The 12,150-nt window shown below is 50.2% G+C and overlaps 1 protein-coding gene and 1 pseudogene across 1 annotated transcript; one reads left to right on the top strand and one right to left on the bottom strand.

Moving 5' to 3' along the window:
- Positions 1-4,980: 4,980 nt before the first annotated feature.
- On the top strand, positions 4,981-6,085 carry LOC121463982 (annotated as a pseudogene).
- Positions 6,086-11,390: 5,305 nt separating this feature from the next.
- Positions 11,391-11,728, bottom strand: LOC121463923 (60S ribosomal protein L36a). The gene has a single exon (XM_041676490.1). The coding sequence runs from the start codon at positions 11,709-11,711 to the stop codon at positions 11,391-11,393; it is 321 nt and encodes a 106-aa protein (XP_041532424.1). The 5' UTR covers positions 11,712-11,728.
- Positions 11,729-12,150: the final 422 nt, after the last annotated feature.

Here is a 12,150-nt window from a genome sequence, read left to right as displayed (position 1 = left end):
TGCCATCTGTGCCGTATCCTCTGGCGCTGAGGGAGCCAGGCTGGGTTTCACTATTGAAGCTTAGTTGCCAGAAAGCTGGCAAAGGGAGGGCTGGTGTCTGTTGGGGCTGGAAGCCAACAAGTTCTTCCATCTAGGGCCCCAGCTCAACCCTCTAGAACCCATAACAAGGTTGGGCTGAGCCAGAGGGAACTTGAGGTTAGAAGATAGGCTTCGTGGAGTCTGACTTAGCACAATGAATATGTGCCCTGACCTCCCTGGTGACCCTCTGATGAATGTATGCAACTGTGTACTCTCAACAATCTCCCCGGTGACCCTCTGAATGTATATGTGCAACTCATGTGCGCTCAAGTATTGAACGCAGGTGAGTGGCAGAGACCAGATGAGATCTGGCTCTGACACCAGGGGCTGACTCTGCCTCATCAATATCTTTCCCAGCAGAGCAAGATTCTTCCCACTCTATGGTTCTTTTACAGCAGTGTGTGTCTGTAGTCCCCTCCACTCAGAAATCCTCCACTCAGGAGGATTTCTTGTAGCCAGGAGCTTTGGGTCAGCCTCAGAAACACAGTGACAGACCTCACTTCAAAAATAAACTAACCAATCAGATAAACAAATGAACCTTTAATGTGGATTGTGTGTATTATTACAGTGCGTGCTGTGCTTGTCTGGCTTTGTTGCTGTTACTGTTTTTTTTTTTTTTTTTTTTTTTTGAGACAGGGTTTCTCTGTGGCTTTGGAGCCTGTCCTGGAACTCGCTCTGTAGACCAGGCTGGTCTCGAACTCACAGAGATCCGCCTGCCTCTGCCTCCCGAGTGCTGGGATTAAAGGCGTGCGCCACCATCGCCCAGCTGCTGTTACTGTTAATTACATTCTAATTAATCGTGTGTGTGTGTGTGTGTGTGTGTACACATGCCACGACATGTGTGGAGGTCAGAGAAGAACCTGTGAGAATAATGATTGCCCTCTGTCCTGTGGGTCCCAGGGGTCAAACTCATGTTGTCAGGCAAGCTGGAGGGTATCTTTACCCACTAAGCCATCTTACTAGCCCAGATGTTAATTTTGTGGGGGACAAGATCTCCCTGTTCAGTCCAGGTTGACCTTACAGTCATGATCCTCCTGCCTCGGTCCCTCAAATGTTGGGATCACATGAGTGAGTCACCATGCGCAGGACAGAGAGGGTGTCAATGTCTTCATGCTCAGATCTCTGTGTGGGACACCAAGCTTGCCACCACACAGGTCCTAGGGAAAGCAAAACCCTTTGGTCCCCCTCCTCTGGCTGCGTCAGTTTTGAGCACAAACACCAGCTTATGGGACCGTGTTCTCCATCGCGACAGCTCAGTTTGAACTGTCTACAGTAATGCCAACAGCAGCCTCTGCTCTGAGACAGCACCCTGCCGTGACTCCCTGCAGAGCCCGGGGACAGCACACCACATTTTCATGCTCCCACTGGTGGGGATGGGAGGAGGAGAATAACCTGAAATAGTTTCCAACCTCTTTTCAGGACCGGTGATTTCAGCTCCCTGGGTGACGGACTGTGGGCTCCACTGTGTGCAATAAATCTCTCTGCTCTCTCAAGAGTAGTACTTGGGAGGGTACGAGGGGGACTGGGGCCTAGGGATGGGCAGAAGGGGCCTCAGCCTGGATGCTGATGCAGCTATGCCCTGGCTGATCCTACTGGAGCTGGGGTAACACCAGAGGCTCTCTTCACTGCTTATGGAGGCAGCCAGCCAGGCGTTTGCCCCTGGACTGACCAATCAGGGCTTCCTCACAGACAAGCCAGCAGGTAACTGAGCATCTGGGTTTTGAATTGGGATCTATAGCCACACTGTAAGGACAGACCATACTATGGAATGGTCCTGCTGTGAGAAGGAAAAAATACCCCCCACATTCTCTTCTTGTCCTTCCATTGGGGGTAGTGTAAACAGCAGCATATGGGTAGGTACATGTGCACTTGTGTATAAACACACATGGAGATCAGAGGTCCACCTCAAGATGTTATTTGTAGGGGCTGGAGAGATGGCTCAGTGGTTAAGAGCATTGCCTGCTCTTCCAAAGGGCCTGAGTTCAATTCCCGGCAACCACATGGTGGCTCACAACCATCTGTAAAGAGGTCTGGTACCCTCTTCTGGCCTGCAGACATGCACACAGACAGAATATTGTATACTAAATAAATAAATTTTTTTTTAAAAAAAGATGTTATTTGTAATGATCTGTTCTGTCTCTTTAAGAGACAAGCCACACCCACTCCCTCCCCTGTCTGCTGAGGCAGGCTGATCTTCAGCTTCCAGCTTGAGTCTCTTTTTTTTCCATCTCCCTCTCAGAAGAGGCAGCTTCTGCCTCTCCCCACTTCTCCCCTTTCCCATCCTGTGTTTCTCTCTCTCCCTCTCTCTGCTCTTCTCTCCTTCTCTACCTCCATAACTCACTAAATAAAATATTCAACCTCACTCTGCATGACATGCCTATTGGTCTGTCTCTAGCCTGCCCCCCCCACCCCACCGCCCCACCACACCCCACCCCTGCCTGAGACCAACCACCTTCACAGACCTGTGCCGTGGTCTCATGTGCTGTCTCTGCCTGGGGCTGGCTGCTCTGGGACCCATTGCCTGTCCCTGCTGGGCGACCTTTGGTGTGGTCTCTGCCAGCTGCAGCCACTTAGGATCCGCAGCATTTTTATTAATCCATTTCATTATTCCTTGGGTTACTGTTTTGCCAGGTTCTCCAGCAGATAGAGTTGAGGCAGAGCCGATCCAGTCTCCCTGGGGCTGAGCAGGATGGTGAGTGTCGATGACCCATACCTCGCCACTGGGGAGAAACACACACCAAGCAGGACACTGTCGAAGCAGGAACTTATATAGGGCTGAGGTAGTGGGCTGAAGTCTTGGGGTGGGGTGAGGTGGAGTGGGGAATAAGGGCCAATAATATTCTGCTACATCAGCGGTGGGTGGGCAGAGGCGGGCCTAGGTCAGGTGTGCTGAAAAGCTCCTCTCCAAACTCAAGTTAGGCTCAGGAAGTTACACTGGGCCTCACCAAGCTCAAGTTAGGCTTAGGAAGTTACACTGGGCTTCACCAAGCTCAAGTTAGGTTTAGGAAGTTACACTGGACCTTATCAGACTCAAGTTAGGCTCTGGAAGTTACTCCGGGCCTTTTGAGGCAGGGTCTCTCCCTGGTCTGGAGCTTTCTGAGTAGGTGAAGCTGGCCAGCCAGCCCCAGGGATCTGCTTGTCCCTGTGTCCCCAGCACTGAGATTACAAGCACTACCATGCCTAGTGGGGAACTCGGGATCAAACTTGGATCCTCATATTCCGGATCATAATTTACCCGAAGTACCCACCAGACTTTCTACAGTTTTATGTCCATTTTTTATTTACTTGTGCCTGATCTTTCTTGACCCGTGAGTGTCAAAGTGCCTGCATCCTTGAGGTCAACAGAGAAAGCTCTCACCCCCGGCCATCCTTTCTCTTCTTTGTGCAGCGGGATCTATTGCATTTATTCATTCTTGTATCCAGGCTGCCCTGCCCGTCTCAGGAGACTATGCCGGCTTCCATAGTGTGGATGGTTCCATCAATGACTTTGGAGTCCTAGTGTGATGTCAGTGATGAGCTGCATATGTGCCCATTTAAGCAGGTGCCAGCACGCCTGAGTGTAGGCAGGTGTGAACATCAGCAGGGAACACGTGGTGAGCTTGTGTGTAGTCGGTGACACTTACACTGGTTTCTGGGAAGGGCTTGCCTACCTTCCACCCGTGTTTAGGGCCTGGGGTATTGAGTAGCTGCAGCTATGTCTCTGTCCTGCTTGTCTCAAGCATTTGAGGACTTCTCGATATGAACCTTGGGCTGGAGAGATGGCTCAGCGGTTAAGAGCACTGACTGCTCTTCCAGAGATCCTGAGTTCAATTCCCAGTAACTCCATGTTGGTTCACAACCATCTGTAATGAGATCTGGTGCCCTCTTCTGGCCTGCAAGCATGCATGCAGACAGACTACTGTATACATAATAATATATAAAATTTAAATTTTGTTTTGTTTTCCCAGACAGGGTCTCACTATGTAGCTCTGGCTGTCCTGGAATTCACTACGTAGACCAGGTTGGCCTTGAACTCACAGAGATCCACTTGATTCTGCCTCCCGAGTGCTGGGATTAAAGGTGTGCACCACCACATTAGGCCCCTGGACCTCATTTCTTGATGTGCTGACCCTTAGTTCCTCCCTTCTGCCAGATTCCCTGCAGGCTAATGCCAGGGTTTCAACAGAGGGCTTACAAAGATGGGACAAAGAACTGTCCTGGCAAGTAGTCTGCATTCTGGGTAAGACAGCTGGGCCTGGAAGAGCCTGCTTCTTTGTCTACAGGAATCTCAGATGACCCTGGAAACCCAAGGCTCTCAGAGAGAAGATGGCCCAGGTGATGTCTGAAGCCTCCCTCCAACACCCCAGCCAAGTACGCGGTGCTGTCTCTGTGTTTCTTGTCCTTAGGCTAAGCAGAACTCACCCTGGGGAGTGCGCCCCCTGGAGGAAGTGCTTTGCCCTTGCACCTTGTTCAGCTTTCATAACTTCCACAGTAGGTGGGAAGTTTCCCTTCTTCCTATTTTGGTAATAAGTAAACCTGTGTATGGGAGTTGTCAAATTTTCTCAAGGTTTGTAGCAAGTATGATCAAACACAGTTCAGACTAAAATCATTGATCCCGGGGGCTGTGGAGAGATGACACAGTGGTTAGAAGCACCGACTGCTCTTTCAGAGAACTTGGGTTCAGTTCCCAGCACCCACATTAGTTTATAGTCATCTATAACTTCAGTTCCAGAGGATCAAAAGTCCTCTCCTGACCTCTGAGGATACCAGACATACATGGTACACAGACATACACACAAGCAAAACACTTACACACATATTTTGTACATCTTGTACAAAATAAAGGGAGGGTCTCTCTTTCTGCCACTAGTCTACTCTGCACATCTTTTCGCTGCACTGTTGCCCGGTCTCCCGTTCATCACAATGGAAGAATAAATTGCAGGGAACGTCACTGACAATGGCTACGGCATATGCAAAGCTGGCTTTGCTGGCAACTATCCGTCTCCCCCACCCCCGCCATGGCCATGTTCCTTTCCATCATCAGATGCCCCTACACCAGGACTATCATGGTGGGCATAGCCAGAAAAGCTTCGTGTGGGGGACGAGGACTAGCACAAGAGGGGTATCCTGACCCTGAAGTACCCTACTAGGTACAGCATTGTCACCAACTGGGATGACACGGAGATGATCAGGCACTACACCTTCTACGGTGAACTGTGCATGATCCCTGAGGAGCACCTGGTACTTTTGACCAAAGCCCCGTGAACCCCCAGACTATCAGAGGGAAGATGACCCCGGTAGTGTTTGAAGCCTCCAACACCCCAGCCAAGTATGTGGCCCTTCAGGTGGTGTTGTCTCTATAAGCCCCTGGGTGCACCGTTAGCACTGTTAATGGGCTCTGGTAACAGCATCACACATGTGGTACCCACTGATGAGGGCTATGCCCCTCCCGAAGCCATCTTGCATCTACACCTGACCTGATAGGTTACCTTAGGGAGATCCTGACTGTGTGGAGCTTCACCACTGTGACTGACTGGGAGAGCGTGGGTAACTTTAAGGAGAAACTATGTTATGTTGGCCTAGATTTTAAGCAAGAAATGGCCATTGCTGCATCCTCCTTTTCCTTGGAGAAGAGCTAGGAAATGCCTGAGGGGCAGGCAATCACCATCAACAATGAGTAAATCTGGTATCAGGGGTGTTCTTCCGTGGAATCCCGTGGCATCTGTGAAACCACCTTTACCACCACCATAAAGTACGAGGCGGGCATCCCCAAGGACCTGTGTGCCAACACAGTGCCGTCTGGTGGTACCACTATGTACCCAGACATTGGTGACAGGATGCAGAAGGAGATCACAGCCAAGGCACACAGCGTAACAAAGATCACGATCATTGCTCCCCTCCGCTCAAGTTCTCAGACTGGATTGGTGACTCTATCCAGGCCTCACCATCCACCTTCCAGCAGATGTGGATCAGCAAGCAGGAAGATGGCCAGTCGGTCCCCTCTGTCATCCTCCGCAAATGCTTGTAGGTGGACCGTGCAGGTGCCAGGCATCTGCTGCAGGAGCAGATTCTGAAGTATCAGTTTGCCCTGGCAAATGGACACACTTCACGCTAGCCTCCTGAAACTGGAATAAGCCCTTTCTGGGAATAAGCCATTGAAAAGGAATTTGTCCTTGAAGCTTGCATAGATCTCAGCACTCTGATAGCACTCTGAGATGAGAAGGCTCGCTGTTGGTTTTTGACCTTGTATTCAAGCTAACTGTTTCTTTGGTAGGCTTTTAACACCCCGCGCATATCTTATCTTGATTTGGACCTTAGTCTCCACAGCACAGTCACCTGGTGGCTGGAGAGCAAGCGAAGGTACAGAAATTCCTGGCCTGAAAGATCTGTGTAGGCACCATGCATTGATCTGAGCAGAGTATTAACCAGCATCTCAGTGTCCCAGGATTTCTGGCAAGGGCTCCTGAACCAGTTACCGCTACCCCCTTGCTGTCTTACAGGGAAAGCAAAGCCCAAGCCTTAGGCCCAGGTTTTCATTCTGGTGTTTGCCCTCCTGACCGCTGTGGGTTGTTACTTGCCTTGGGTTGGGAACATTTGGATTGACACTTGTGAATTTATTCATCCTTTTAATTTATGTAAGTTTGTTTTCATATTCAGTTATTTCAGAAGTGAACAATTTTGGTTTTCTATGGTCCAGTGAGAACATTAGGTCCCAGCAATGTGTCATAGGGTAAAGAAAAATAAAATTTGCTACCGAAATCAGCAAAATAAAATATAAAATAAAGGGAAAAACAGTTTAAAAAATCATTGAGGGAGCCGGGCGATGGTGGCGCACGCCTTTAATCCCAGCACTCGGGAGGCAGAGGTAGGCGGATCTCTGTGAGTTCGAGACCAGCCTAGTCTACAGAGCTAGTTCCAGGACAGGCTCCAAAGCCACAGAGAAACCCTGTCTCGAAAAACCAAAAAAAAAAAAAAAAAAAAAAAAAAAATCATTGAGGGGTTGGAGAGATGGCTCAGTGGTTGAGAGCACTGGCTGCTCTTCCAGAGGTCCTGAGTTCAATTCCCAGCAACCATATGGTGGCTCACAGCCATCTATACTGGGATTGGATGCTCTCTTCTGGCACGCAGGCATACATGCAGATAGAACCTCATATATATAAAATAAATTAATTAAAAAAATCATTGAGTCTAAAATGGAATTTCACTCTATTTCCAGTTTTAGAACAGGTCTGGCCTTACCTGAAAGCGGGAAGAAGGAAAGGCGCCCTAGGCTTCCCTTTTCTCTTTCTTTCTTTCTTTCTTTCTTTCTCTCTCTTCTCATGATTTTTTTGATACAGGGTTTCTCTGCATAGCTCTGGCTGCCCTGAAATTTGCTTTGTAGACCAGGCTGGCCTTGAACTCACAGAGCTCCGTCTTCCTCTGCCTCCCGAGTGTTGGGATTAGAGGTGTGCACCACCACCATCTGACCTCCCTTTTCACTCTTATATGTGTGCAGAAGCCTTGTGCATCCTACTCCAATTTCCTGTCTGCTCTTGGTGCACAAAGACATGTGTCCGAGCACCAGAGAATGAACCCCCCTCGCCTCACTTGGCGTGCGCTGCACCCCATACACCTTTGTTGTACACGTTCCAATAGTTACACAGCACAAACTCCCTCCAACTCCCGTGTGTCTCTCCTCACACTCGGATACACTCCCAATTGCACCTGGAGGCTTTGTGCCTGCATCCATCTCCCCAAACCTGTGCCACACATCCCCCCTGGTGCTTGCCATGTGTTCTCAAATAGACACAGGTGTTCTTCCTCCACGCTGCCCACATTCTGAATCCACGCATGTGCATGCACAAAGACACAGATGCTAGCTGAGGCTCCCTGGGCACTCAACATATGCTCCTTGTACATGGGCAGGCACACAACGTATGCTGGAATTCTCCGGTGCTAGAAGGATGTTGCCCCTGCTGTCGGCCCCAGGTGGCACACACTGGCCTGTTCAATGACGTCTGCATTCCTTTCCTGAGTCCACTTAGCAGGCCAGACCTTCTGTTTGTCCATTCTCCTTTCAATAGCATTGGAATTGGGATGGTCACCCCCTTGCCTCACAAGCTGCAAGGACCAAGACACACTCAGGCAGGTTGTGGGAAGGAGGGAAAGTGGTGTTACAGACCTGTGGTCCTGAGATTGTCATCTCCTCAAGGCAGTGCCCTGAAGACTTACCAGCTGAGGATGGTGGACACCAACTCCCAGTCTCTCTGGAAGTGTTATGACTGCATCTATGATTTCATCCTCAGGACTTGCCCAGAGACCATTATTGAAGCATCATAGACATATCGGTACACCCAGGTGATGGTGGCCCATGCCTTTAGTCCCAACATTCGGGAGGCAGAGGCAGGTGGATCTCTGGGAGTTCAAAGCCAGCCTGACTGGTCTACAGGGTGAGTTCCAGGACAGCTAGGGTTGTTACTCAGAGAAACTTGTCTTGAAAAACCAACCAACCAGCCAACCAACCATATAATCAACCAACCAAGCAACCAAACAAACAAACATGAAAAACATACCATTATATGGGACTCTAGGGGGCTGTATGGTCCTTGGTGTGGGACATGATAGGATGAGGAAATGAAACACTGCCCTGTCTATCACCCCAGGCCCAACAACCCTTTGTCTGCTTCTGGGCCAAGGTGCATGGAAAACCTTAGGTTCCTCTTCTCTGGTCATCTTCTCATGTCTGTTGCTCTGGTAACCAGCAGTGCAATACACTCATGGGGCTATACCTGGCTGTAGACAGAGTCCAGCCATCCTGGCTTCCAAGCATTCAGCTCTGCCCACTCTACACTGGACACAGCCCCTGAGGCCAGCTGCTGGTAGAGGAGGAGCTGGAGGGAGCACCAGTAGCTTTTCCTTCCGCAATGGGATGGTCAGCCATTGAAGGTCCTGGAGCCCTATAATCCCAGTACCTGAGGGTCCTAGATCCTCTAATCCAAGTGCTTGTGATTGCCATTGCTCAAGGCTAGCTTGGTCTACATAGTGAGATTTAGGCCAGCCTAAGGTATAATGTGGGACTCCGTCTCAAACATAGATAGATGATAGATAGATAGATAGATAGATAGATGATAGATAGATAGATGATAGATAGATACAGACAGACAGACAGACAGACAGACAGAGCGAGCTCCTGGGTGTTGTAGCCTAGAAGAGGGAAAGTGGGGAAAATTCCAGAACATGGAAAAGTATGGCCTCTATGATCAGAGGACTGAGGCTTCTCCCTTCTGACATCTGAACCTTGCAGGAATGAGAGAAGGGAAAAGGGGGGCGGGAATAGAGTGCAGGGGGCAATGGTTCTTCAGTGGGGAAGATTATACCATCCCAGGGGACATTTGGCAGTGTCAGAAGGGCTGCCCCAGCAGGGAGGGGTAGAGGCTATTACTGACATGTAGTAGATAGAGGCCAGGGATGCCTACCCCCCTCCCCCGCCGTGTGTGTTAGAAGTGCTGAATCTCTTACCTGTCACATGACAGTCCCCCAGAAATGAAAAGCCACCTGACCCCAAGAGTCACTATCTCAGAGACTGAGAAAGATTAGTATAGAATATAGGATGGACTAATGAGCAGAATCTCCACCGACAGCTGCCCACAGTGACGGCAGACTATGTCCCTCAGGAGAGGGAAGGAGAACAAGATTCAGAGCAAAAGAATAGAGGAATTCTTGAACCACCAAGATGTCATGGTCTTGCCTTTCCAGAGGATGAAGAGGAAGGGCCTTGGCATGCTAAGGGTGCGTGGGTTGAACTTTGCTGCAAAGCTCTGGCAGGTGCCTCTTGGGCTCTTCCAGTTTGGTGCAACTTATGCCCCATCCCTCTCTTTCTCAGTCTAGGCCCAGCAAGGCGGAGCCAGTGTCCTGCCTCTTTTTCTTAGCACCCCCATTATTGTGCAGGCTGTTGGCAGTGCCCCGTTCTCAAATGGCTGGTTAATTTGTCACCCCCGACCCCCACAGCACTCAGCTTCTTTTCCTGAGCACCCCAAATGTGCCCAGGCCTATTAGGGACAGAATAGACAAAGATATGTTTCTGGGGCTCCCCTTCCACTTCTCACCACTCATAGTGTTTCAATTAGAGTTCTTCTGAGCAAAAAGGGAGGAGCCGGGTCTCTCTGCTGTTGCCATGGTTGCTACAAGGACACAGGCTTGGGCTGCAAGCAGCAAACCTCTCAGGAGAAAGGCCACATCCCAAGGGAAGCAGAACTGAGTGTTGGAATCAAGGGCACCTTATGGACATCCTTTAAGCCCAAATCCGTTAGCTTGTGGGTTCCCAGTGTTGCTTTATTTATTTTTTATTTTATGCTCATTGGTGTTACACCTACATGTATGTCTGTGTGAGGATGTCTGATTCCCTGGAGTTATAGACCAGTGTGAGTTGCTACGTAGGTGCTGAGAATTGAACCTTTGTCCTCTGGAAGAGCAGCCAGTGTTCTTAACCCCTGAGCCGTCTCTCCAGTCTCTCCCAGGGTTGCTTTAAATTCGGGTTCAGTCACTGATGAAGACAAATCTCGCGGCTCTCACTGCAGAACAAAGCTGCATGCTTTTGGTGAAGAGGAGGCTGAGATAAGGGCTTGTGGAGAGAGTGGCCAGCCTTGGGGTCAGAGGTAGTTACTGACTTCAGGAAGACACTTGTCCAGTCACCTCAGAGGGGTCTACTCTGCTGTGGGACTTGACCTATGCAGCCTCTCTGGGCCTGTTTCCCCATCTGCCCCCTGTGTGTGTGAGCTTCAGATGAGGCCAACTCTTTTGAATGACAGGGTCTGTGTTAGCATGAGATTGCTTTTGCTTCCCCTGGGTTTGGGCTCAGAGGGAGAAGAGGCCAGGGTGGAAGATGAGGGGAAGGTTAGAAGAGGGGAGGGCAGAGGTAGGAGATAGCGTCTCACACACTCTAAGGTGAGGGGTGGGTCAGGGACGCTTTTGCTGAAGACTGAGAAAGCCCTACTACTGACTCCTGTGAAGTCAGTGGCCTGCCCTGCGCATGCTTATTATACTAGCTGGGGGCGGCGGGGGGGGGGGGGGGGGGGGGGGGGGGGGGGGGGGGGGGGGGGGGGGGGGAGGTTCTGTTCTCATGCCCACTTCAGAGAGAGGAGGTCAGGGAAGGTGCACAGACTTAGCAGGAAACCGGTGCAGTAGGGATTTCAACTGAAATTTTCTTTTGAGACTGTCTCTCATAGCCCAGGTAGGCCTTGAACTTCTGGCCTCTACGTGCCGTTTCTAGTCTTCTTTTTTTTTTTTTTTTTTTTTTTTTTTTTTTTTTTTTGAGTGAAAGCTCATGATTTTATTGTCTTCATAACAAGGTCAGCTTAGAACTGGATCACTTGTCCCTTTCTCTTCTTATCACCACCCAGTTCAAAATGCTTGCATCTCTTAATAGCCAGCATCCTCTTAGATCTGCAGTTGGGCTCCACACATTCCAGTCTCAGCACAATCTTCTTTGTAGTTTTTGCCTTTTTGCGGAAAATAGGCTTAGTCTGCCCACCATAGCCACTCTGTTTCCTGTCGTAACGCCGCTTTCCCTGGGCATACAAAGAATCTTTGCCCTTCTTGTACTGGGTCACTTTGTGGGGTTGGTGTTTGCCACATTTCTTGCAGAATGTACGGCGGGTCTTAGGAACGTTCACCATGTTGGCGGGTGCGATATCGGCACCTCTAGTCTTCTTTTAGGAAAGTCACGACTAGAGACTGAAGGACGTCTGGAAATGTACCCGGGTCGTGCATGAGGAGCTGCAATGAGACTCGGTCTGTCTGTTCGCAGGACTGCTCTGCAATTGGGCTTCTTGGTAATCTAAGGTCTCCAGGGCCAGGTCTGGTAGCCCCTCTGGAGACGCAAAACCTCTTCGCGCCAAACCCAGAGCCTAGCAAGATTTACAGGGAAAGGCTGCCACCTGGTGGCTAAAGGGCAAGCGGTACACGCTGGGCGGAGACGAAGGGATCGGAAAACGGGTCTTTGGAGAATAGACGGCACCGGGTGGAGGAGGGTGAGGGGTTAGACAGTCTTGGTTTTGAAGGGCGGCCCCGCAGAGTGCCAGAGGAGAGAGGGTGGAACGGAACAGGGCTGCTTAG

The sequence above is a fragment of the Microtus oregoni genome, unplaced genomic scaffold (genome assembly GCF_018167655.1).
Source record: "Microtus oregoni isolate MIOR12 unplaced genomic scaffold, Mior012 000027F_ref0000203, whole genome shotgun sequence".
Classification (NCBI taxonomy): Eukaryota; Metazoa; Chordata; class Mammalia; order Rodentia; family Cricetidae; genus Microtus; species Microtus oregoni.
This window is presented reverse-complemented; position numbering and strand designations above follow the sequence as displayed.